The sequence below is a fragment of the Alligator mississippiensis genome, chromosome 6, assembly GCF_030867095.1.
Source record: "Alligator mississippiensis isolate rAllMis1 chromosome 6, rAllMis1, whole genome shotgun sequence".
NCBI classification, from domain to species: domain Eukaryota; kingdom Metazoa; phylum Chordata; order Crocodylia; family Alligatoridae; genus Alligator; species Alligator mississippiensis.
This window is the reverse complement of record NC_081829.1, coordinates 101137608-101159753: the sequence shown is the minus strand read 5'-3', so window position 1 is coordinate 101159753 and position 22146 is coordinate 101137608. Positions and strand designations below refer to the sequence as shown.

The 22146-nt window shown below is 62.8% G+C and overlaps 1 protein-coding gene across 2 annotated transcripts; it reads left to right on the top strand.

The window, feature by feature from the left end:
• Positions 1–407: 407 nt before the first annotated feature.
• On the top strand, positions 408–18477 carry CPN1 (carboxypeptidase N subunit 1). 2 transcript variants are annotated; one of them, XM_059730296.1, is made up of 9 exons: positions 408–1206; positions 4871–5067; positions 5681–5836; positions 6403–6585; positions 7946–8057; positions 9283–9422; positions 9973–10072; positions 12692–12774; positions 18245–18477. In XM_059730296.1, exons 1-9 carry the CDS (start codon positions 984–986, stop codon positions 18374–18376), a joined length of 1326 nt encoding a protein of 441 aa, XP_059586279.1. In that variant the 5' UTR covers positions 408–983; the 3' UTR covers positions 18377–18477. The 2 variants fall into 2 exon arrangements, with proteins under 2 accessions (XP_059586279.1, XP_059586278.1); XM_059730295.1 differs by having other exon boundaries at positions 410–1206; positions 12692–12810.
• The last annotated feature ends 3669 nt before the right edge of the window (positions 18478–22146 follow it).

The following is a 22146-nucleotide window of genomic DNA, read 5'->3' as shown; positions in this document are numbered from 1 at the left end:
GGCTCGGGCCCGGGGCCGCGATTCTCCCACGCGCTGGAGCCGCGTTTCGAGCCTCTTGGCCCGGCCCCGGCGCGTCTCCTGCCGCCCGGCCCGTCCCGGCCCGTCCGCGCCCCCCGGCAGCCGCCTGGTGCCGGGGCCTGCGGGGGCTCGAGCCCGGGCGCTGCGCGCTTCTGCCCCCGCCCGCAGCGGCCGGGCCCGCACGTGGCTGCCGGCCGGAGGGAGGGCGGGCGCGGGCGCGCTGCGGGCGGGGGCTCGGGCCGGTCCCGCCTCCCTCCGGCCCCGGCGCGGCGGGGCAAGCGGACCCGGGCAGCGGGCGGTGCTGCTCGGCTCGGCCCTCCCCTCCCCTCCCCTCCCCGCGCGGGGTCCCGGGGAGTCCCGGCCCGGCCCCGCCCCGCTCCCGCTGCAGCCCCGAGCTCGGGTCCCACGGGCCCGCCCGCCCGCAGCAGCGGGGACGTGGAGCGCCCGGAGCCGGACGGCTGCCCCCGTCCCAGCTCTGCCCCGGGGCTGCCGCTGCGGGGCGGGAGCGGCGCTCCTGCCCGGGCCGAGCCCACCTGTCCCGGGCGCCGCCGCAGCGTCCGTCCGTCCGTCCGTCCCGGCTTGCTGCCCCTGGGCAGGAGCCGCCTGGCCCCGGGTCCTGAGGCCAGGGCCGCGGCCCCGGCTCCGAGCTCGGCTGGCGGCGGCGGCCCGGCTGCGGGGCCCTGTTTACCATGCAGTTAATGAATGAACAGCGGCGCGGAGCTGGGCGGCCGTGGGGCCCGGCCCCGGCCCCGGCCCCGGCCCCGGCCCGGGCTGGGAAGCATTCCAGAGCAGCCAGGGGCACCGGCCCGACCCCGGCCCCCGCCCGCAGGTGCAGTGGGCTGGCACTCGGCTGCGGAACTGGAAAGAGCTGGTTGGAGTCTGCACTTTAGCTCCTGGCAGGCAGGCAGGCAGGCAGGCAGGGAGGGGGCCCGGGACCCAGCGATCTCCGCGGAGCCCAGGGGAGGATGGCTCAGCTGCTCGGGCCCCTGCTCAGAGCCCTGCTCCTGTGCCAGGCGGCTGCCACGGGGAACTTCGTGCACCACAGCTACAAGGAGATGGTGCAGGCCCTGTTTGCCGTGCAGAATGAGTGCCCCTACGTCACTCGCGTCTACAGCGTGGGCCACAGCGTCCAGGGCAGGCACCTCTATGTCCTGGAGTTCAGCGACTACCCCGGCCTCCACGAGCCCTGTGAGTACCGGGCGGGGGGAGCCCGGGGCTGTGAGTGCCAGCAGGCCGCGGCCTGAGCCTTGCATGCACCCCCTGCCCCATGCGGGGCCCATAGGGGTGTCCCTCAGGGGATGTCGGGCACGCTGTCAGAGCAGGATCTGGCCTCTCCTGGCATCCAGGCACTGCCATACCCAGAAGCCGCTGTGCTCAGCCACGTGGCTCCTGCTCCAGACGCCATGCTCTGGAGCCCCGGCAGAGGAGTCGGATACAGCCGGCACGGGCTGCGGGGCTCAGAGGCCTTTGGTGCCCCTGTGACCTGCCATGAACCCTGCACAAGCCCCGTGCGTGTGAGCTGGAGCCTCACCTGGTTGGGCATATGGTGGGGACACTGGTTCAAGCCTGGGTCAGTGCTGTGGTGGGGACCATTGGAGGGATCTGTCCCTCCTCACTCCCCTTGTCTGCCTTCCCCATGCCCCCCTGCAGGTAGCGGGCTGGGGGGCATTTGGGTTGTGCAGGCACAGACAGTGCCAAGGGGAGAGGCAAGCCCTCCCCAGTGCCAGGCAGAGCTGACATGGCCTGTGATGGGAGGGCCAGGTCCGGCCGTGGGACAGGGCCAAGATCCCACACTGAGCCTGGGCTGCCTGGCAGAGGGGCACGGTGCCGCAGCGGGGTGCAGCATGGCGTCTCCCTGTGGCCTTACTGGGACCAGCTGTTGGGGAGAGCAGCGGGGCAGCTGGGCACCCCTGCTCTAAGCTGCTTCCCCCGTGTCATGGGCAAATGCCCAGTACATCCAGGCTGGCGCATCAGCTCCTGGAGGGCAAAGCCTGCTGGAGTGAGAGGGCAGCAGGGAAATGCAGTGCTTTCTCTGCCCATCCATCCAGCCGTCTGTCTGCCCGGTTGAATACAGTGCCACCACCGCTCTGATGGACACCTGTTCTGACTCGGCCGGGGACACTGAGGGCACTGGCAGTGAGCTGTCAGCCCTGCCCCAAGCCTGGGCTGGGGGAGCCGTGGGCTGCTTCCAGCAGGCAGCTGGTCCGCCAGGAAATCTCGGGCCCTGCTCCTGCTTGCACCTGCGTGGTGGGCAGAGGAGGCTGCAGAGCCACCCGTGTTGCCAGGAGCTCGGAGGCCTTGGCAGCCCCAGCCAGCCTGTGTCACGGGGAGGCTTCCCTGGCCTTGGTGGCTTGTGAACAACACCATGGCCATGAGGTGCAGGGACAGACACAGGGCCTGGCCTGGCTGCTAGCGATGGACCATGTGCTCCTGGGTCCCAGGCTGGGATGAGCATTTGCTCCCTGAGACGGGTGCAGCTCTGGAGGAGTCTAGAGATGTCCTGTGCGGTATATGAGGATGTGTCTCTGCCTCCTGGTTTGCCTGCCTTTTAGGGGACTGTTGGCTTCCCAGCACCCAGCTGGGCTCAGGAGAGGACCTGGTGAGTGCCAGGAAGTCCACACTGTGTCTCATGGAGCTGCTCCTGCCCTCAGAGCATGCCATGTCTGCGCTCTGGGCCTGGCCGGCGCAGCCGGATTCTGGTCTGACTAGCAAATCCCACCTTCCCCCAGCTTTGCCCCAGCAGCAAGCTCCACTGGGATCTGCTTTCTGCTGCTCCCCAGGCCTGAGTGATGGGACGTGGGTGCTCAGCTCCCCCTTGCTGGGCTGGGCTGCTCTGCCTGTTGGGTGTGCACAGCAGCAGCAGCACTTTGCGCGCCGCTGCATGAAAGGAGAGAAGGACCTGACACAGAGGAGCCTGCACGGAGCCCCAGAGCCCTTGGCCTTCCCTCAGGCCTGGTCTGGGACATGCAGCGAACAAGGCACTAGGAAACACCCCTCTGGACTCCACGACTGCTTTTCTGGTGCCAGGAGCAGTGGCACAATGACTTGTCTGGCCACATCCTGTCTAGATGATCAGTCCAAGAAAATCCACTGCCACCAAGCACACCCTGCTCCTCATGGGCTTCCTAGACCATCACGGCTACAGCGCTGCAAGGAGCTGTGGGGTCACTCAGGCCTGAATGCACCAGTGCTTTTGTGCTAGGTTGGGAGCCCTGGTTCTTACCCCTTGTCTCCAGCACGAGGGGGGATCAGTGATACAGGGTGACCCTGGGTCCCATAGTTTGGACTTTGGGTGAAGTCTACATGCGTTGGTGGCTGGACTGGGCTGGTGCAGCCCATCCTGCTTCTGTGCAGAAGACTGCACCAGACCACCCTCAAAATCCCTCCTAAGCCTGTGAGTCTATGAGATCAAATCACTTCTCGTGTCTCCTGCAATCCAGCAGCCTAAATGCACCCTGAGTGATGCACAGAGACTAACATGATCAGGACAATGAGAGCCCCGATGAGTGCCGTGGTGAAGTGGAGGTGTGGGATGTGCCCTGATGCCACATGAAAGCAGCTCTGTTTGGCCAACATGATCACCTTCCAGCGCCCAGCTCAAGCGGGTCTGCAAGCACCTTCGTGGCTGGCACAGACAGCAAATGTGCTGACCTGGGGCTGGCTCCCTGCCGGGCGAAGGCAGCTCTTGTGACTCTGTCGTTCCCCCAGATCCTTATGGCGCTTCCATCTGAGGACCCTGCTTGCTCCTGGCACCGTAGATGGAAACGTGTCCCACTGCAGCTGTTCCTTTCCAGACTGTTGGAAAAGACGGCCCAGGACAGGCCGGGAGCAGCCTGCAACTGGCATCTTGGTCGGCGCCAGCTTTCCCTGGGGCCTTTCCTGTGAAAACGAGACCAAATTTTCCATGCAATTTCCTCGTTTCTCTCTTGGTATGGGCTGCCCTGGCTATGCCCCGGGGCTGTCCCGTCGGATGGAGACAGCAAGGAAGGCTCTGCAGCAGATGGACTGAGTCAGACGCCTACACAAGAACAGCCCACGCTCCCCGGGGCTGCCCTGCCCTGCCCTGGTGCCCAGCAAGCCCTAGGGCCAGTGCCTCAGGGCATTGGGCCTTGGCTGAGAGTCTGAAACAGGTGTGGGGGCTGGCCCTGGTAATGCCAGATGGCAGAGACCTCCCTTGCAGCAGCCAGCCCGTGCTGGGGACAGTGCCCACCCGCGCCCCAGCCCCCTGCACTCTTGCCTCTGCGCCCACAGGACCAGGCAGGAACGGTCCCTTTGCCCGGGCCTCCTGCCTCTGGCGCCTGGCTCTGGACAGGGAGCTCAAGGGCTGAGCAGGGGCCAGGCACAAGGTGAACGTGTTACAGGCAAGGCTGTGGGGCCTGGCCAGGCAGAGGGATTGGTTTTTATCCTGCTGTTTCACTTCAGGCCCCTGGAGGCTGGTGAGGCCAGGAATGTGACAGGCGGCGCGAGGCAAGGAGGGCAGCAGCCAAGGAGCGCTGGCCAAGAGGAGGCGGGGTGGGGGCGGGGATGGCCTGCTTCTGCCACCCCCACTCCCTTCTCCGGGGAGCCCCCGGCACTGCCAGGAGCTGAGCATTAGTCTCCTGTGCTGGCTCCCAGGCTCCCCCACCCGCCCCTTTGCTCAGCATCCCCAGTGTGGGGCTGTCAAGTGCCCCAGGGCAGGGCTCCTGGCTGGGTCCCAGTGACCCCACTGCAGCACCATGGGTGCGGGCGGGGGGTCGCTCCCAAGCACGGGGCTCGTTGATTGCCATGGGAGAGGGCATGGCTCAGCTCAGTAGCACATCCCAGGGGCAGCCACCCCTCCGTGGTGGTGTCACTGTTCTCCTGCTTTCCCCAGTGGAGCCGGAGTTCAAGTACGTGGGGAACATGCACGGGAACGAGGTGCTGGGCCGCGAGCTGCTGCTGCAGCTCTCCCAGTTCCTGTGCGAGGAGTATCGCCGCGGCAACGAGCGCATCACGCGGCTCATCCATGACACGCGCATCCACATCATGCCCTCCATGAACCCCGACGGGTATGAGGTGGCGGCCAACCAGGTAGGGGCGAGCGATGCCAGGGGGTGGGAACGACCTCGGGCTGCGGGACCCCTCCGGCCTCCCATGGGCCAGTCGCTCTGCCCTTCCTCCTCCAGCCTCTCCACTAACGCCTCTCCCCGCCCTCCTGGGGGCTCAGGCCAGGCAGAGGTAGAGCCCCTGAGGCACCTCGTGGCTCTTGCCTCCAGTCTCCACAGGGGTTGGGGCATTTGCAAGCTGGAGCAGCATCTTGGGGAGGCTGACACCCTGTCCTTGCTGTGCGTGGGTCCCCAGAGCTCTGGCTGCCCTGCCCCTGCCCCCAAGGGTCGATGTGGGGGCTAGCAAAGAGGCTGCTCTCTGCCTCCATCCGCTCCTGCACTGCTTGTGCTCGCCTGTGGCCAGGATTCCCCAGCCCCGGGTGTCTGTGGTCCCGGGGGCTGGATGTTGCGCCTATGCCTGTCCCAGCCCCTGGCAGGACTCTGAGCCCACTGCTCGCTGGGTTTCTGCTGCCGTTTCCCCTCCTGGTGCTGACCCTGTCTGAAAGTGCTCGGAGCTGCTCGTGGCCTTTCCCCATGGGGACCCGCAGCCTGTGACCTTGGTTGTCCTGAAGAGCCATTTCGCTCCCTGTTCCCCGCAGAGCCCCACCACCAATGGGTACCTGACCGGCCGGAACAACGCCAATGGCGTGGACCTGAACCGCAACTTCCCTGACCTCAACACCATCATGTACCACAACGAGAAGAGCTCAGGGCCCAACCACCACATCCCCCTGCCCAACAACTGGAGGAGTCAGGTACCGCCCTGTGCCTCTCGGGAGCAGCCTGGGATCACTTGGGCACAGGCGCTGTCACCTGTGCCCTGCATCTACGGACACGGGGACACTGCCTCTGCCTCCCAGCCCCACCCTGCCCATACAGCAAGCTCACCGCGGTGGAGCTCTCTCTGAGTAAAGGGCCTGTTGGAAATGTGGTTGCAGAGAAGCTCAGAGGCATGGGCTGAGCTGGGCTGGCATCTGGGTCAGGGGTGCAGGGGTTGGTGCTTTGGAAGCAGCTGCATCCAGGACCGGCTGGAAAGAAGGGGGTCTCCAGGTCCCCTCGAGGGAGGCACTTGCACTGGTTGGGGCAGGACTGGCCTGGGCGCTCTCAGATGGGCTGGGGCAGGGCTGGCAGGGCCTGGCCACAGTCAGGATGTGGGGAGAGCAGAGGAGGGAGGGTTGGAAGCAGGCCAGGAAAGGACATGCCCCATAGACGCGCCAACAAGCCCCATCCAGGCCCCAGGCAGTTCTGGGGTGCCTTGTGTCCCCCATCCCACTGCCACGCGCTTCAGGTCGGCCCCTCATTGCCGCCCCTCTCTGGGCAGGTGGAACCGGAGACAGCGGCTGTGATTCAGTGGATCAGCAGCTACAACTTCGTTCTCTCAGCCAACCTGCACGGTGGTGCCGTGGTGGCCAACTACCCCTATGACAAGTCGCACAGCCAGCGGGTGCGTGGCCAGCGGACCACTACCAACACGCCCACACCCGACGACAAGCTGTTCCAGAAGGTGAGCGGGGCCTGGTGCGGGCAGCCCTGGGCCGGGGCTGTGAGGGGCAGGGAGTGCGGCGGAGCTGGCCAGGCCAGGCCAGGGCAGGGCATAGCGGTGCCCTGCAGCGCTGCCGACAGCATGGTCGGTTCCACTCCCACACGTAGGGGCTCCTCATGGGGCCCGCACCCTGTGCTCGCCAGGCTGCAGCACCTCGAACACCTGCTGTGCCAGTGTCCTGTGTCCTGCCTGGCAGCCCCCTGCTATTCCAGCCCAGGCTCTCCAAAGATGTGCTGCACAGCTGCTGCTCCACGCCCCCTTGCTGGAGCCCCCCTTGCAGCACTGGGGAAGCACTGTAGTGCATGTCCATGCCAGCACGCATGTGGGGCTCTAGGGGAGACAGGTGCCTGGTGGCAGTGCAGGGCTGGGGGAAAGGGGGCGAGTGATTTGGCTGGAACTGAGCCCCATCGGGAGAGCAAGTGGCAGCAGGGGGTGGGTGAGAGCCAGGCATGGGCTGAGGTTGCAACCTCCCTTGCCAGTGCCCATGCATCTGATTGCTAGCATGTCCCAGCAGTCAGCAGCTCGATCAGCCTCACCCACCCCTTAGGAAGCAAAGCAGTGTAGAGGCCTCCGGGGAGCAGCCAGCCTGGTTCCATTGCTTAGACCAGGACCCTGAGCACAAGAAGGTGGCCAGGAGCATGCTCTGCTCTGGTCTGGGGAGCCCACGGCTTGGCTCGAGGGTAGGGGGGTTCCACGAGAGCTGGGCCCCAGAGGCTTACGGAGCTGGCTGCGAGTGGCTTGAGGACCTGCAACGCAGCCAAGGGGACCTGGGGCATCTGAACCCAGCTGTCCCTTGTGTGAGGGGACAATCTGGAGCAGTGTCTGAGCCACTGCCTCATCCCAAGGGCCTCCGTCCTCATTTCTGATGGAGGTTTCCTGCGAGGACACAGCTTTCCCCTTGGAAAGGGCCTGGGACAGTGTTTCGCCCTGGTGCTGCTGTTTTGCTCTCTTTCCACCTGTCTGCCAGGGCTCACCCCACCTGCCCCTAATCCCCCAGAAACGCATCCCCCTAGGGCAAAGGTGGACAGCCCTGGCTGTGCAGTAAGACCCCCCCACTCGCTCTCCTGGGGGTGCTGCAGCTCCCTGTGCCCATGGGGACCCCAGAGGCTTCCTGCTGGGGGCAGCCCTTGTGGAGGGGGGGGCTAGGGCAGGGCTTCTGTGCTGGTGATGGGAGGAACAGGGGTTGGGCTGGGCCTGTTTGCCCCCTCTCAGGGTTAGCAGCACTGCTGCGACTCCTGAGGGTCCCCTGTGTGCAGGGGCTAAGGGACCAAGGAGCTCAGGGCAGCGCTGGAGCTGTGACCCACCTGGGCTCTCTCTGCAGTTGGCAAAGACCTATTCCTATGCCCATGGTTGGATGCATCAGGGCTGGAACTGTGGAGACTACTTTGCAGATGGCATCACCAACGGGGCATCCTGGTATTCTCTCAGCAAAGGTGGGGCTGGGGATGGAGGTGAAGGGTGTATGCAGGGCTGGGAGAGTGGGGTGCTGGGCTGCAGAAGGGGCAAGGGGACAAGCAAGGCCTGGGAAGGGACATAGGCTGGGGGGAGGCATGGACAGAGCAGTGGGGAGAGGGCACAGGTGCTCAGACAGGAGCGCAGGGAAGCGCAGACATGGAGCGGGAGATGAGTGTCTGGGCCACGGCGCTGCTGGGCAGGGCCTGGGGCTGCTGCATCTGACTCAAGGCGAGGCAGCAGTGTGGTGAGTGGCATTAACGGAGCGTGAGGCACAGACTGAACTGGTGACAGTGCCGCTCTGCTCAGTGCTGGTCAGGCCCCGTGTGCAGTGCGGGGCTCTGCATGTTCAGACGGCGGCGGGGCAGCCGTAGGAAGGTGGAGAGCACCGGGCATGGGCAACTTGGAAATTTTGCAGCCATAAAAGGGGGAGCTACTGTTGGTCCTTGCCACGTGGCGCCTTAAGTGGCAGTAAAGTAGCTTCCAGTTAGGTCTCAGCAAAACCCCCCACCTGTCAGTGCCTGGTTTCTGTCACAAGTGGCCTTGAACACAAGCCGTTGCTTTATCTGGTATTTAGCTTAGACTGTTTCTGAGTCTTTCTTTCCCAGCCCTGAGGAAGGACAGCAGGTGCCCAAAAGCTTGTGTAGCATCTCTCTCAACTTTGCAGTTGGTCCAATAAAAACCCCTTTGCTTATCCCATGTCGGAGCAGTGGGGCTGTGCCGGAGGTGCCCAGGGGAGTGCGGGGGTCCTTGTGGGCGGTTTTTCAAGAAAAGGCTGGACAGGGATGGCTTAGGCCTTCCAGTGCCGTGACACCATGTGTCCACCTCGCGACGACTGTCTAGCCTGCGCTTCCCCGGGGAGAGGGTGTCGGGCAGGGCTGTGCCAGGAGCCCTCTGCCCCGCCGCAGCTTTCTGAGCAGATCACGGCAGAAGAACCTCTCGTGTTTTTCCTTAAACAATGAGTGAGTGCTCGGAGCTGGCGTTTCTAAACAGGGCGAGAGCCACTGACCTAGTCCCATCCCCAGGACTGAATCCTCTGCCTGTCAGGACAAGAGACCTGTCCCAGAAAGGGGCTGCCACACGTGGGCAGGAGGGGCTGGGGGACAGGGCAGGGCTGCTGGCCGTCGGCAGAGGAGGGCAGGTGGGTGGGGAGGAGGTGTCACGTGCCCGGGTGGGCCTGGCTGTGTCCTTGCTCTCTCCTCTCAGGCATGCAGGACTTCAATTACCTCTATACCAACTGCTTTGAGATCACCTTGGAGCTGAGCTGCAACAAGTTCCCGCCCCAGGAGGACCTGGAGCGCGAGTGGCTGGCCAACCGCGAGGCGCTGGTCGCCTTCATGGAAGAGGTGGAGTGCCCGTGTGAGCCCTGGCCCCGTGCTGTGGGGCTGAGAGCACCTGCCCAGCCCCAGCTCCCCCCACATCCGAGCACCTGGGGCCAGAGCTCAAGGGGGTAGGGGGACAGTGGACGTGGGGTAGGGAGGGAGCCTCTCGGCATAAACCGGAGCTGGCTCCCTTGGTGCTTTGGGAGACGGGCAGGCGGGCTCCTGCTATCTCATGCTCGGAGCTCTGTGCACTAGCAAAAGGACTGCAGTGCCGGGAGCTTTATTAGGTGCCCGTATTCAGTGCTGCTGCTGGCAGCCATCTGGTGCACTGTGCTTGTGTGCCCAGCACATGGAGCTTCCTGGCTTTTGCCCTCGAAATCATCACTCCTACAACTCCTGTTCCCACCTGCAGGTTCCCTGCAGTGCTAACACCCACGACCCATCTCCGCCAGCTGACCCTGTTTGGAGGGGAGGAGACTGGAGCAATGTCCTCGCTCCCAGACGGGGCCAAGCACTCTGCTGTCGAGGGAGGGGAGAGGCGCTAACCTGCATCTGCCCATCTGTCTGTCTGCAGGTTCACCAGGGCATCAAAGGGATGGTGCTAGATGAGAACAACAACGGCATTGTGGGCGCAGTGCTTTCGGTCCAGGGCATTGGCCACGACGTCACCTCTGGTGGGTCCCCTGGCACCGCATGCCCTGACTCTCGGTGTCACCTCCACAGGGCCCTCCCGGGTGGCACGGGGTGGGCTGAACGGTGATGCATGCTGCCAGCACGGCCTGCCCTGGTCAGGCTCCCACCAGCACAGAGCATGGGGGTGCTGTTAGATCCTGTGGGAGCAGGAAGGGCACCCCCCACCCCCCGAGGCTCAGTTTGGTGGTGCCGTGCCTGAGCTGCTGCCTGCAGATGTGCTGGGTAGGAGCTGTTAGCAACCCCGGTGGAAGGGGCACAGTGCGGGCTTTGGGCAAGCAGTGTTGCACAAAGGACAGGTCAGACAGTGAGAGAGATCTGCTGGTTTCAGTCGGTTGGCATGAATGGGCTGGCCAGGTGCACGCGCACCATGAGACAGAGCTGGGGGTGGGGGGAGCCTTGGATGTGAGCTCCGGGGGGCTGGGGGGCTGGAGCCAAGGAGGAGAGCAAGAACCTCAGAGTAGGAGCAGAGGGTAACAGCCGGGTGTGAGCAGGGGGCGACAGCAGGGCCGGAGTGAGCAGGGGCACCAGCCACGTGCGAGTGAGCAGGGGGAACAGCCGGGCATCGGCAGTGTTACTTCAAATTTTAACTGTGCGTGAGGTCACCCTATTGACCGGTGAGACCGTTCCAGTCACAACTCGAGCTTTATTAGGATACACAATAGCAAACACTTGTTGGTTCCTCTTTTTTTCTGAGCTGTGAAGAAGCCTGACATTTCTTCCAGCCTATGCCCAATTTTTATAGATGGCTAGTTTTAATATTCTTAGAAATGGTCTCCGATTAGTTTTGTGTAAGTGTGTTTGTTTCGCTAAAACTCTTGGAACTGGATTGAACCAGCTCTTTTGTGGACTCAGAAGGTGTTAATTAGTTGGGATTTATATCCTTGGGAAAGTAAAGGTTTCTTTTTCCTTCCCCATTGGGGACTGCTGTTTAACACTGGCTTATTTCTCCTTTACCTTTGTTTATGGTTTTCTCCGAGGAGGCTGTTTTGTTCTTACAAATTATCTAAGCACTTTAACAAAAATATATCTATTTATAACAATATGGCATCTAATGCATCTGGTTACAACATTCCCCCTTTTTTTTTCATTTCCTTGTGTTATATTAATGCACATTATCAATCACTGTCTCCAGTGCATGCACAAGTCAGGCTTAGGGCAGGTTGTAATGAGACAACATGAGCCCGTCTTGCACAGGCTACAGCAAGGGTAAGCGCCCGTTGGGAAGGAGAAGCAGCATTCCCGGGCAGGGCATGCTGATAGCGTGAGAGAGAGCGTTGCTGGGTGCGGGGATCTGGTTCAAGTGTCTGCACTTCCTAGAGGCACTGACCTGCAGGAAAGAGCTGGGGGCAGCTGGAAGACAGCCCAAGCCATGAGAGCCACGAGCAGCTCTGTGTGCCTGGTTCGTCCAAGGGAAGCAGGGAACAAAGTGCTGTTTAATGTTTTATTGATGACGCACAGGGAAACAGACCCAGCCACACCTGGGTCTGCTGAGGGCAGAGATCGGGGGAGCAGTGCACGGCGGAGGGGACAGGCCATCGTGCAGAGGGGCTCGGGGGAGCCCTTGGAGAAAAAGGGCAGGTGCTGTGCGTGTCAGTATGGCCCTGCTGGAGTCTGTGGGGCTGGCAGGGAGCAGTTCATGAAGCAATTGGCAGCTGCCAGCCAGGATGCGAGCCAGAGGTTGCTGGGTCGCTGGCCTGGGGCCCAGCTGGGTGGGGGGCTCCTGGGCTGCACAGACCCCAGGGCCAGGCAGCCTGGGGAGCAGCGGTGCGGGGTCAGGCAGGCAGCTGCAGGATCTGAGCATGGCAAGGGGGGAGGCTCGCGGAGGCAGCAGCGGGGAGGCTCTGTGGCCCCAGGCTTGGCTCAGGTGCAGCCACAGCAATGATTTGGGGCCTAGCTGCAGTGCCCATGCTTCAGGCAGGATGGCAACAGGGCAGGGAGGATGGTTGGGGCTTGTCCAGTGGGAGCTGCCAGGGGCTTGACCTGCCCAGCTCGTTAGGAACGGGCAGGCTCGTGGAGGCTTGGTCTCTGGGTGCTGGTTCGTATGCAGGAAGCAGGGGTTGTCCCCTATGGGGCTCTCCCATCCCACAGACCATTGCAGACAGGATCATGCTAGGACTAAGATGCCATGGGGGTAACAAACCACTGAAAGGTCATGCCTGGGGCTGGGTGGCTTCTACTTCCATGGCCGACTTGGGGCCAAAGCCAGATGCCTTTCCAGAAGGCCAGAGCACTGGCCAGGGCTTGCTGCTGCCCGAGGGCAGGCGAGGGTGCCCTGAATCGCTCCCCCTGGCCTGACATCGGTGACTGCCACGCGCCTGCTTGAGAGCAGCGGTGCCCCAGCCCAAGTCCGCAGGGCAGGGAGAGGTGTGCGGGGCCGTGGGCTGGAGGCTGAGTCCCCTGCCGGCCTCCCACCACTGCCCGTAGTACCTCTGCTGCCTTCGTGGCTGCGCTGCCACCAGCTGTCAGCCGTCAGCCCCCCGGCTTGGGGGAGAGGTCCTGGCAGGCTGCACGAGGTCGCTATCCCAGCGGGGGTGGCTGCAGGGTCGAGGCATTCCTGGCCCCAGACCTGGCGCCCCCGAGTGCTCTCGCTCTCGTTCCAGGTGACCAGGGGGACTACTTCCGACTGCTGCTGCCTGGCACATACGCCGTCACCGCCTCTGCCCGTGGGTACCAACCGCAGACGGTGAGCGTGACTGTGGGCCCGGCGGGGCCCTCGCTGGTGAGTTGTGCCAGACGGGCCGGGAGGCCTGGCTGTGTTGGACCTGCCCTGCCTCGCGGGAGACATGGCCCCAGGCTGGGGGCTTGGTGCTGGGGTTGCAGCAGCAGGAGGTGGGGGAGGCTGCCTGTGACCCACAGCCTAGGCTGGGGCTCCTCGCTGCCTGAGTGGGGAAATGGAGAGGATGGAGCCTCGAGGGAAGTCGGCTCCTCCCCGAGGTTTGTGGGGCCGGATGTCCAGCCTGTCCCAATGCCTCCCCGATAGCAGCCCAAGTGGAGGGCACATGCCCTCTGAATCTCCTCCCATGCCAGCAAGGGACCCCAGGATGCTCCTGGCTGGGCAGAGCCCCCTTTTTCCTTTGGGCCCTCAGGGGTTTGCAGCCTGGCCCCAGCTGGCTGCCGGAGAGAGCTCACAGGACGCAGGGCAGGGCCCCGGTGCCCAGGGATGCTAGCCACGCAGCTCCAGGCAACCCTCCTGAGCGCAGGGAGCCCTTCCCAGGGCACGAGAGGGAGTCAAAGTGGGACGCAGGCAGCCAGGGAGGTGCACGCGTGTGTGCTGCAGGCCCTGAGGACACAGGACTCCGGGGGTGGTAAGGGACACTGGGACATGAAATGCAGGAGGGAGGGGCTGTCTGGGACATCAGTGCTGCTCCCTACAGTTGCGGCCTCATGGTCGTACAGCCCTGGTTGCAGACCGGCCCAGCTCCAGCTTGGACCCCACTTGTTTCTTCCCCCATCCCCTCCTATGGGGCGGCCCCTAGCAGAACTGTGCTGCAGAAACCAGGCCAGGCCCCTCCACATGCCCTGAGTCCACCTGCCCACACCCCGAGCCCAGACACAAGGTATGGAGCCACGCTACCGGTGTCCCCTACCGTGGCCCACAAGCCACATCCCTGGGGCCGGTTCTGGGTTTGGTGTGTGGGAACAGGCAGGGGCAGTGCAGGGATTGCTGTGTAGCCTCTTCCCTTCTCTACTGTCTCGGGAAGGGCTGCTCCCCACAAGCATCAAGGAGCGGATGTTTCATAGATTCATAGATGTTAGGGTCGGAAGGGACCTCAATAGATCATCGAGTCCGACCCCCTGCATAGGCAGGAAAGAGTGCTGGGTCTAGATGACCCCAGCTAGATACTCGTCTAACCTCCTCTTGAAGACCCCCAGGGTAGGGGAGAGCACCACCTCCCTTGGGAGCCCATTCCAGACCTTGGCCACTCGAACCGTGAAGAAGTTCTTCCTAATGTCCAATCTAAATCTGCTCTCTGCTAGCTTGTGGCCATTGTTTCTTGTAACCCCCGGGGGCGCCTTGGTGAATAAAACCTCACCAATTCCCTTCTGTGCCCCCGTGATGAACTTATAGGCAGCCACAAGGTCGCCTCTCAACCTTCTCTTGCGGAGGCTGAAAAGATCCAGGTGCCCCAGTCTCTCCTCGTAGGGCTTCGTCTGCAGGCCCTTGACCATACGAGTGGCCCTTCTCTGGACCCTCTCCAGGTTATCCACATCCTTCTTGAATTGCAGCGCCCAGAATTGCACGCAGTACTCCAACTGCGGTCTGACCAGCACCCGATAGAGGGGAAGTATCACCTCCTTGGACCTATTCGTCATGCATCTGCTGATGCATGATAAAGTGCCATTGGCTTTTCTGATAGCTTCGTCACACTGCCGGCTCATGTTCATCTTGGAGTCCACTAGGACTCCAAGAACCCTTTCCACCTCTGTGCCACCCAGCAGGTCATTCCCTAGGCAGTAGGTGTACTGGACATTTTTCCTCCCTAGGTGCAGCACTTTGCATTTCTCCTTATTGAACTGCATCCTGTTGTTTTCTGCCCACTTGTCCAACCTGTCCAGGTCTGCTTGTAGTTGTTCCCTGCCCTCCGGCGTGTCCACTTCTCCCCATAGCTTTGTGTCATCTGCAAACTTGGACAGAGTACACTTCACTCCCTCGTCCAAGTCGCTGATGAAGACATTGAAGAGTATCAGTCCAAGGACCGAGCCCTGCGGGACCCCACTGCCCACACCCTTCCAGGTCGAGACCGACCCATCCACCACGACTCTCTGGGTGCGGCCCTCTAGCCAATTCATCACCCACCGGACTGTGTAGTCATCCACATCACAGCCTCTTAACTTGTTCACCAGTATGGGGTGGGATACCGTATCGAAGGCCTTCCTGAAGTCTAAGTATACGACATCCACCCCTACTCCTGTGTCCAGGCGTTTCGTAACCTGGTCATAAAAAGAGACTAGATTAGTCAGGCATGATCTGCCTGCTATGAACCCGTGCTGGTTTCCCTTCAGCATAATTTGCCCTGCCGGGCTCTTGCAAATGCGAGTCTTGATAATTTTTTCAAAGACTTTACCAAGGATGGAGGTGAGACTGACTGGCCTATAGTTGCCCGGGTCCTCCTTCCTCCCCTTCTTGAAAATGGGGACCACGTTGGCCCTTTTCCAGTCCTCCGGGACTTGGCCCGTGCACCACGAGTGTTCAAATTTTCCCACCAGTGGCTCTGCAATGACGTCGGCCAGTGCCTTCAGCACCCTCGGATGGAGCTCATCCGGGCCTGCCGACTTAAAGGCATCCAGTTCTTCCAAGTGACTCTGCACCACCTCAGGGTCTACGCATGGCAGTCTGGCGCCTTGCTGCTGCCTCTCTACAACCCCAGTGAGAGCCTTGTCGTGCCCCTCGCTTAGGAACACTGAGGCAAAGAACTCGTTGAGGAGTTCAGCCTTGTCCCCTCTGTCCGTCACCAATTGCTTCTGCCCATTTAGCAGGGGTCCTATTCCTCCCTGGGCCTTCCTTTTACTCCCTATATAGCTGAAAAACAATTTCTTGTTGTCCTTTACTTGGGTTGCCATCCTCAGCTCCATGGTAGCTTTGGCCCGTCTAACTGCCTCCCTACAAGCGTGAGCAGAGGAGGTATACTCCTCTTTAGTAATCTCTCCCCTTTTCCACTTTTTATATGCTCCCCTTTTAGCCTGTAGGCTGCTCTGGATCTCTCTGGTCAGCCAAGGAAGCTTTCTGGCTCCTTTCCCTCTTTTTCCTTGCATCGGGATCGACTCCCTCTGTGCCCGAAGGATCATTTCCTTAAGGCACAGCCACCCTTCCTGGGCTGCCATCTCTTCAAAACTCCTACTCTGCAGTGCTTCCTTGACTAATCGCCTGAGTTCATTGAAATCAGCTTTCCTAAAGTTTAGCACTTTCACCCTACTAGTTTCCTTACCCACTCGACGTCTTATGTTGAATTCTATTATTAGGTGATCACTGTCCCCCAGATGGCTACCGATCTGGAGGTCCCCTACCATATCATCCCCCGTTGCCAATACTAGATCCAGTAATGCATTCCCCCTAGTGGGACCGTGTACCTCCTGTGTCAGGTGGAGGTCCTGGACACAGGATAGGAACCTGCGTGAGCGATGGGACTTTGCTGTCTGCGTCTCCCAGCAGATGTCCGGGTAGTTTAGGTCCCCCAGGACTACTGCCTCCCTAGTTTTCATGGTCTCCGAGAGCTGCCTCAGGAGCCCTGCGTCTAGTTCTTCCTCTTGGTGTTGGGGTGTGTAGCAGACCCCTACCACCAAATCCCTTTCTCCTTGCCCCCCATGTAACCTAACCCACAATCCTTCTACTTTCATCATCTACTTTCTCCTCCTTCGATTCCGTCTTGATGAGGGTCGATGTATATTGCTCATTGACATAGAGCGCAACCCCTCCCCCTTTCTTCCCCACCCTGCCCTTTCTGTACAGCCTATAACCCTCAATATGTACCGCCCAGTCGTGGGAAGGATCCCACCAGGTTTCCGTTAGCCCCACTAAGTCGTAGATGTTTTCTGCAAGCAGGAGCACTAGTTCATCCTGCTTGCTCCCCATGTCTCCCCTCTTGCTCCAACTCTCATTGCCAGTGTCGGATGCCCTCTCCCTGCTCCTCCCCCAGCCTGTGTGGCCCTGTTTGTCCCCCCCCTTGGCAGCAGCATACACAGATCATGCCCCCTCTCCCCCTGCCTTGCCAGGAGAGCCTGCGTGCCCCTGGTAGTCTCCTGGGGCCCAAACTGTCATTGTTGTTTGTAGATTTGTGTCTGTATCGTCTGGAAACTTTCCTTGTTGGGAAAATCCGTGAGCAGGCTCCAGCTGGCAGGGTGCCCTCGGGAGGGGGCAGGGTCTCCCAAATCGCTGCCTTTGCTAAATATACACAAAAATGCAAGGCCATAAAGACTGGTTTCTGATGCTCCTAAAATAGTGTGGTGAGCACCAGCAGATGCTTTGCAAGCTGTTTAAAGGGGCCTAACCCCATTCCTTGACGCTCACCCCCTTAATGCAAAAGTACATTCACCAAGTGGTGTAAGTGTATCGCTGTCAAAGCCACCGGCTGTGGATGTACTGCACGTAGAAGTCAGTCTGAGACAATTAGACCTCTCCTGATCACATCAGTATCAGCCCTGGGAGCTGTGTCCCACTTGTTTGTGCTATTAGAACAACTTCTTCCTGCTCTCTGGCATGAGCCACGTGGATGGTGGGGTCTGTCTCATCGCTGCCCACGTGGGGATGTGGGCCGTACAGCTGCTAGGAGTGGAGAGAAGACCCTGTCTGAGGTTGGCATGAAACTCAGAGCCTGAAATGCTGAAGTCAGGGGTGAGATAATCTCCCTCTCCAAGTATGACAGAACTGGCACAATGTGATCGCAGGCCTGGCAGTGAGGGGGGGCAGCAGTAACTCTCACGTGGAGGCCTGGAGTGCACAGCTCCAGACTGGCCAACGTGGTACCTCTGGCTAAGGAAAGGGAGAGCATGATGCTGACAGCTGTAAGGGAAGGGAATTGGGCCATGCTGAGCCAAAAGCACGGTGCCACAGAGCTTTTGACAGATGTGAATGGGTGCAGGTGGATGGGGCCCGTCCTGGGGCGCTGCAGGGAAGTGTGGAGGCACTGGCAGCAATGCATGCCAAGTTGCGAGGGACTGGGGAGGTCCCAGAGGACTGGAGTGGGGCTGACAGCACCTGCCGAGAACCAGGACCCAAGGAACTACAGACCAGCCAGCCTGACCTCAATCCCTGGAGAGGAGCTAGGAAAAATAATGAAGTAATCCCTCAGCAACCACCCTGAGGAGGAAAGGGTGATCACTGGCAGCCATCAGGCAGTTAAGAACAACCCACACCAAGCTACATGGCTTTGCTTTGAGAGGTGACCGGTGCGGGGTCTGCTCCGGGTGCTGTGCTGTTTGCTGTTTAGGAATAGCTGGGGTGCAGGGACAGCGCTCCTGGGTGAAGCTGGCACTAAGCCACGAGGGCCGCAGGTGCCTCGGGATTGGATTTGAATTCAGCAGACCCTTGCTCAATTAGAGCGCTGGGTGGTAGATGGCACAGGGAAATCTGGGTCGAGTGCTGCACCCAGGGAGAAACCAAATGCTCCCGCGTCAAGCGAGGGATCGGTGACTCGGTGCCTTCCCGTGTGTTCCAGGTAACTTTCCAGCTCAAACGAGACGTGGAGAAGAAGCCCCCGGAGCAGAAGGCCCCTGGGCCCCGCGCGAGCAGCAAAGCACCTCCGAAGAAGGTGGTGCCAAGAGCAGCCCCACGGGAGATGCGGAGCTGAGAGCGGGGGAGCCTTGCACCGCAGGCGAGGCCGACAGCTGCAGCAAGGGAACTCTCCGGTGAGCCCGGGTCCCCTGGTTTATTAAACATGGGAATATTTAACTCCTGAGCCCATGGGATCTCATTGAGAACGAAGGCATGCCCAGCTGCAGCTCAGAGGGCACCGCGGCGGGCGGCATCTCCTAGATGGTTCTGGGTCTGTCCAGCTCCAGAACACAGCCCTGCTCCCTCCGTGCCCGCACTGGACCTGCAGCCCAGGGCAAGCACCTGTGAATAGCTCCTGCTGCACATGGAAGGCAGGAGTATGACTGCCGGCTGGCAAATGAATCCTGCTACATCGCTGGCTGGGGGTGAGTCCCAGCACTGCTGCTCTGGGGGTGACCACTGTTGCCTGAGCCCCAGGCTCCTCCGGGATGGGAGGAGGGGGCTGGCTGGTCGGCCCAGTGAGTGGGGTTTGTGCCCTGCGGGGCCTGGCACACACTGGCAGTGAAGGTTGTGTCCACACAGCATTGGGGAGAGGCCCCGGTTGGGCTCTCCGCTGCCTCCCGAGCTGCACCCAGGGTAACAAGCTGTGCTGAGACACAAGAACGGGTTATTAGGCCGGGCGCAGTGCCATGCGCTGGCAGCTGTTCTGCTTCCGGTTTGGGCACTTGCACAGGTATCTGCACAGGTCTGCCTTGGGCGGCACTGACATGCACTAAGCATGTGTGGCCCCAGCCCAAGCCTGTGCCGCTCTATGGTGGCCTCCTCCGTGTAACCAGGCCGTCCTGGTCATGTTATTGTGAGGACGAGACACCTCACGTGTGACACTGGCTGGTTTTCCTCCTTCCCCGCGCTCCGTGCAGGCGGATGTCCCCAAGCGGAGGATGTCTGACTGCCCCCGGCAGAGGCACTGCAGGATGACCCCCTTGTCGCTCACGCAGGATACCGCCAAGCCCCTACCTGACGGCACACGCTGTGCCCCGCTCATGGGTCTGCCTCCCTACAGCGCTTTCAGCTGGGAGGGGCCAGGGCAGCAGTGCCCCCATCAGTGCGCTGTAGATGGGGCCACAGGGAACATGGGTGTGGGCCAGCTCATGAAGTGCATGCGATGCGGTGAAGTCAGCCTGCAGAGGCTGGCACAGGGCAGGGTGCAAGCAGGGGCTGGCATGAGGCGGGGCGCTCCAGGGGTGAATCTCAGGCAAGGCAGCAACGTTCAGGCTCCTCCATAGTCTGGCACTGCCTGCCCCTGCCCAGCTAGGCTGCCACCCTGCCCCAGTGCACCAGTGCGGGCCTCTGGCAGCTGAGCGTGCAAGCACTTGCTCACGGAAACGAGTGTGAATGCCCCTGAGCAGAGCAAGAGGCTGTCAGCCGGCCTGTGCCATGTGGAGCAGGGCTCAGGGGCGAGGCCCCCAGCTGCGCTGCTGCTGCATGGGGCAGGACCGCCTTCCCGGGGGCTGAGGGGCTGGGGCGGGTCGCAGGGCGCCCTCTCGCGGCAGCTGGCGGGGGACAAGCACGTGTGCCGGCCCAGCTCCGTGTCACCGGAGCAGCGGGACTCCTCCCGGCCTCTTCTCGCGTCCAGCGGATGCCATGTGCGGCGGGCGGCCGGGCGGGGCGGGCCGGGCCGGGCCGGGCCGGGCCGGGCCGGGCCTTCAGGGGCAGGACTCTTCCCACCAGCCTGGAGCTCAGGGGGCTCTGCCGGGCCTGGGCCTCCCCGAGCCGGGCGGGGGCGGGGGCGGGGGCGGGGACGTGCACGAGCCCTTTGGGCAAGTCCCTCCTGGCTGTTTCCAAGCTGCCCGGGGGGGGGGGCGGTTACAACATGTTTCCGACGCGTTTGTGCTTCGCTGGCCCGAGGCTCTCCGGAACCGGGCCCGAGCCCGAGCCCGAGCCCGACGTGTCGCAAGAGGCGTGGGTGGGAGCCGGGGGCCCGGGCAGCTGCAGGCGGGGCTCCCGGGGCCTTGGCGCTTCGGCCGGGCCCGATCCTGCCGTGCGCGGGGCCGGAGGAGCTGCGGCCGCGGGGTCCCTCCGGCACGAGGAGCCGTGCGGCGCGGGCACGGCGTGCGTGGCGCTCGCCCCCTCCCCGGGCTGGACGCGCAGCGCGGCCCGGCGCTCCCCGCCCGCGAGGGCCTGGCCGCGGAGCCGAGCACCTCCTCCCGCGGGGCGGCCGGGGCGGGGCGGGGCGGGGCGGAGCCGGGCCGGGGGCGGTGCGGCGCGGGGGGCGGAGGCGAGAGCGGGACCCGCAGGGCTGGAGCGGCCGCCGCGGCGCCCGGGACCGGGCCGGGCCGGGCCGGCAGGCAGGTAGGAAGGAAGGAAGGAGGGACCGGGGACGGGGATGAGGACGGGACCGGGACCGGACCGGACCGGACCGAGCGGCGGGGCCGCCGGGCTCCAGAGCGCAGCGACGCGGCCCCGGCCCGGGCTCCCCCGACGCCTGCCTTTGCTGCCACGGGCTTGAAAAGCAGGGTCTGCCGAAGCAGAAAGCGCCGGGTCGGGGGCAGGGCTGTGCCCGGGCCGCGGGGCAGACACGGGGGGCTGGGGCGTCCCTGCCCTCGGGGGCCGTGCGGAGCGAGGTGCGGGAAGAGCTGGTCCAAGGCGAGAGACTCCCGCGGCCCCACGCCCGCTCCCCACCTGCCAGCCCCCGGGCCTGGTGCCGGTTGCGGCGCCACGTGTGCTGGTGGCAGGGCCCTGCTGGCGATGCTGCGACACCCCGGTGGCAGCGTGTCGCCCCGGCCTGGAGCTGGCATGTGTTGTCTGCAGCTTCCCTACATGCGAGGTTATGTGCTCTCGTGGCGCCCCACGTTTGGCATCGCTGTGTGAGCCCTTGGGGCTGCAGACCCAGCTGACGCGACAGCCTCCCAGCCGGGCTGTGGAGAGGAGGCAGGAGGCAGAGGCCAGGTGCTGAGACAGTGGCCCATCTCCCTGCCCCTGCTGCCCTGCCATGCAGGCGCTGCAGGGACCTTCGCAGGCCAGGCTGGAGCCCTGTCACCAGCTGCCCCAGGGGCATAGGTGCTGCCCGTATGCTGCGGGGCAGCCCCTGTGCATGGACCAGCTGTCAGGCTGGCCCTTCCCTGGCCAAGCGGCCTGTAATCCCTGCCGCGGTGCTGGCGGGGAGCCAGGCAGCCCAGGGATTTCCGGTGTCTGGACCTCAGCGCTTGGGTGGGTGCCTGAGGGCCCTACCTGCAGGAGCACTGGCAGTCGGGATGCTCGGGCCCACAGCTCGGGAGAGGACATGGTTGGTCCGGGCGGAGATGGCAGGGCAGGGTGGGGATAGACCCCTGTGGGCCTGGCACAGCGGTCCTTTGGTCCTGTCCTGTCTCTGTGGTAGAGGCCCCGCACCCATCCCCTGAGTTCCCAAGTGGAGGCTGGTGCTGCCCGGGCCTTGGCAGCTGCTGGGCTGGCACTGGGAGGAAAGCTTGCTGCAGCCTTTGCCCCTCTGGGTTTGTTGGGCGATGTTCTTGTCCCGTGGGGGCAGATGACTCTCCTTTGCTGGACGCCTGGGATCAGGCATCAGGAAGGAGAACATAAGAAGTGCCGTGGACTGTGTCAGACCCAGGTCTGTCGTGCCCAGGCTTCTGTGTCACAAGGCAACAGAGAGTGGAGGCTGGAGGGAGAGTGACGGGCTGAGCAGGGTTTTCCCCTGCTCCTCTCTCCCTTGCAGCCTCCAGCAGTGACGGTTCAGGCAGGTCTGATGCAGAGGCCGTGCCCCGCGCTCCCTGCTCAGTAGTGACCGATGCCCCTTTTCTCCAAGCACGTGTCCGATCCCTCGTGAATCTGGCCGACCCCAGTCTGGTG

Excerpts from the sequence above, each read along its gene's own strand:
- CPN1 (XM_059730295.1), top strand. The coding sequence starts at position 984 with ATGGCTCAGCTGCTCGGGCCCCTGCTCAGAGCCCTGCTCCTGTGCCAG. Across the intron at positions 1,207-4,870 it reads CCCCGGCCTCCACGAGCCCT|TGGAGCCGGAGTTCAAGTAC; the intron begins GTGAGTACCGGG and ends TGCTTTCCCCAG. Across the intron at positions 12,811-18,244 it reads GCCCGGCGGGGCCCTCGCTG|GTAACTTTCCAGCTCAAACG; the intron begins GTGAGTTGTGCC and ends CGTGTGTTCCAG.